General features: G+C 38.9%; 1 protein-coding gene across 1 annotated transcript; it reads left to right on the top strand.

The window, feature by feature from the left end:
• The first annotated feature begins 286 nt into the window (after window positions 1-286).
• On the top strand, window positions 287-1,150 carry LOC139179329 (olfactory receptor 5AP2-like). Its single transcript, XM_070778591.1, has one exon. It carries the CDS (start codon window positions 287-289, stop codon window positions 1,148-1,150), a length of 864 nt encoding a protein of 287 aa, XP_070634692.1.
• The last annotated feature ends 1,326 nt before the right edge of the window (window positions 1,151-2,476 follow it).

Here is a 2,476-nt window from a genome sequence, read left to right as displayed (position 1 = left end):
AGAGGTTCAGAGGTTAGAATTCACCCACTGGTTTGATGCTGTCATCTAATGTGGAAAATGATAGCTTTAAGGAATAGAAGCATCCAGTTATCATTTCAACTGGAAATACGTACATTTTCTGTGCTTACTGTTCATATGCCTAGGGGTTACCAGGATGCCCAAGTGGATTTAGAATTAATGTTCTGATTACTTTAGCCGTTTTCATATTTATTTTTTTCTGACTCTTCAGGTTATTATAAACATCAGTACCCTGTCAAAATCCCAACCTCCAGGAACCCTGCAGAGAATGGAGGTGGAGAACAGCACTGTGAAGCCACAGTTCTTTCTCTTGGGAGTCAGTGACCACCCAGAACTGCAGAGTGTGCTTTTTGCTGTGTTTTTGTCCATCTACTCTGTTACCCTGATGGGCAACCTTGGGATGATTTTATTAATCACAGCCAGTCCCCCTTTGCACACCCCTATGTACTTTTTTCTCTGCATCTTGTCTTTCGTAGACGCCTGCTACTCTTCAGTCATTGCCCCCAAGTTACTTGTGGACTTAGTTTCTGATGAGAAGACCATTTCTTACAATGGCTGTGCTGCACAGTTATATTTCTTCTGCTGTTCGGTGGACACAGAGTCTTTTCTCTTGACTGTCATGGCTTATGACCGGTATATAGCCATCTGCAACCCCCTGCTTTACACCGTTATTATGTCCAAGAGGATTTGCTGCCAGCTTGCAACTGGAGCATTTCTGAGAGGCACCATGAGCTCAATCATCCACACCACTAATACCTTTCACCTGTCTTTCTGCTCCAATGAAATTAACCATTTCTTTTGTGACACCTCCCCTCTCTTCTCTCTGTCCTGCACTGACACTTACATCCATGATGTTGTACTGGTGGTCTTCGCTAGTTTAGTGGGAGCCCGCTGCCTTCTAACAGTTCTCCTCTCCTATATCCTCATCATAGCAGCCATTCTTAAAACAGGTTCTGCCGAGGGAAGAAGAAAGGGATTCTCCACTTGTGCATCCCATCTGACCGTGGTCTCTATCTACCATGGTACCCTGATCTTCATTTATTTGTGCCCTGGCACTGGCCATGCAATGGCTATTGATAAAGTGACCTCTGTGTTCTACACCTACGTTAAATCCCTGAATTTACAGCCTTAGGAACAAATATGCAAAAAATGCCGTCAGGAAAATGATTAGCAGAAAATTTCTTTCTTAAGAAACGATAAAACTGAGACTGACAGCTTTTCTACCCTGTTTCTTGACCTTTGTTCTTTAAATCTCTAAAGATTCTGAGAGCTGAAGCTCTAGTACTTTGACATCAGTTCCTATAACCCACCAGTACAACCTTCTGAATGTTTCCCATTATTTTCAATTGTGCCTAAATTGAGTGTAGGGAGCAGGCCTTAATGATCTTAATCTTCTCTCCAAACTAAGGAAGAGTAGCAGTAGGGTCTCTCTGCTGTTTTGCACAAAAGGTCTTTTTTACATCTCTTTTCTCTGTTCCTGAGAGGCCCTAATGAGGTATTGTGAGAAGAGCAACTGCTCTATCCATGTCAGTTAAACTTACTTCCCTAAAGCCTCCATTTTTTTAAAAAACAGTAGGCTTAATAGACATGCTTAGTCAGGAGAGAGTGTTACTGTATCAAATTAGTTTTGTTTATACCCTTTTTATGTACTTGCATCACCCTGTAAATATTCCATCATAACACATAGAAGTAAGTAGTAAATAAATAAATAAGAATAAATAAGAAACCTCCCTCCATGTCTAAATATTCCATAAAAGCATGACACTTACTTTCCTGTTCACCATTTTTTCTACTATGCCACTTACAGTGTTTGACCTGAGAATTCGATTCAAAAATACTTATTGAACAACAAATGAATAAGTATAGCCAGAACAATTAATCTAAAATTGAATCTTTGTAAATTAATCAAAAAATTTCTCTTTTCTTTGATTTTATCCTACCATGTTCACTTTAGGTGAAATCTATTTGCATATGTTTTATTTTGCCCTATACAGAAATGAGAGTCAGAGACAGGACTTATTTGTTGTAAAGCTCTTCATTCTGCCTTAATTATGTCAGCACATCCCCTGATCCTCCAAAGGACACCAAAGAGGACTCTGTCTCCTCACTGGGTTCATAGCATTACACTAGTTAATAATGAAAATAAGTAAACAAATAAACTGAAAGGTCCCATAATGTAGTTTAAGTCATAAGCCATATATGTTAAATCATATATTAACACAAACATAGTTCCCTTTGTAGGGGAGGAACAAAGTATTAGTTATATTAGCATGCTATATATAGTGATTATATGATATATATATTATATAGTGATTGCCTCTTGAGAAACCTGTATGCAGGTCAGGACACAACAGTTAGAACTGGACATGGAACAATGGACTGGTTCCAAATAGGAAAAGGAGTACATCAAGGCTGTATATTGTCACCCTGCTTATTGAACTATGCAGAGTACATCATG

Source organism: Bos indicus, chromosome 24 (genome assembly GCF_029378745.1).
Source record: "Bos indicus isolate NIAB-ARS_2022 breed Sahiwal x Tharparkar chromosome 24, NIAB-ARS_B.indTharparkar_mat_pri_1.0, whole genome shotgun sequence".
NCBI lineage: Eukaryota > Metazoa > Chordata > Mammalia > Artiodactyla > Bovidae > Bos > Bos indicus.
Note: the sequence above shows the minus strand (reverse complement) of the source record. Positions and strands in the feature narration are given on the sequence as shown.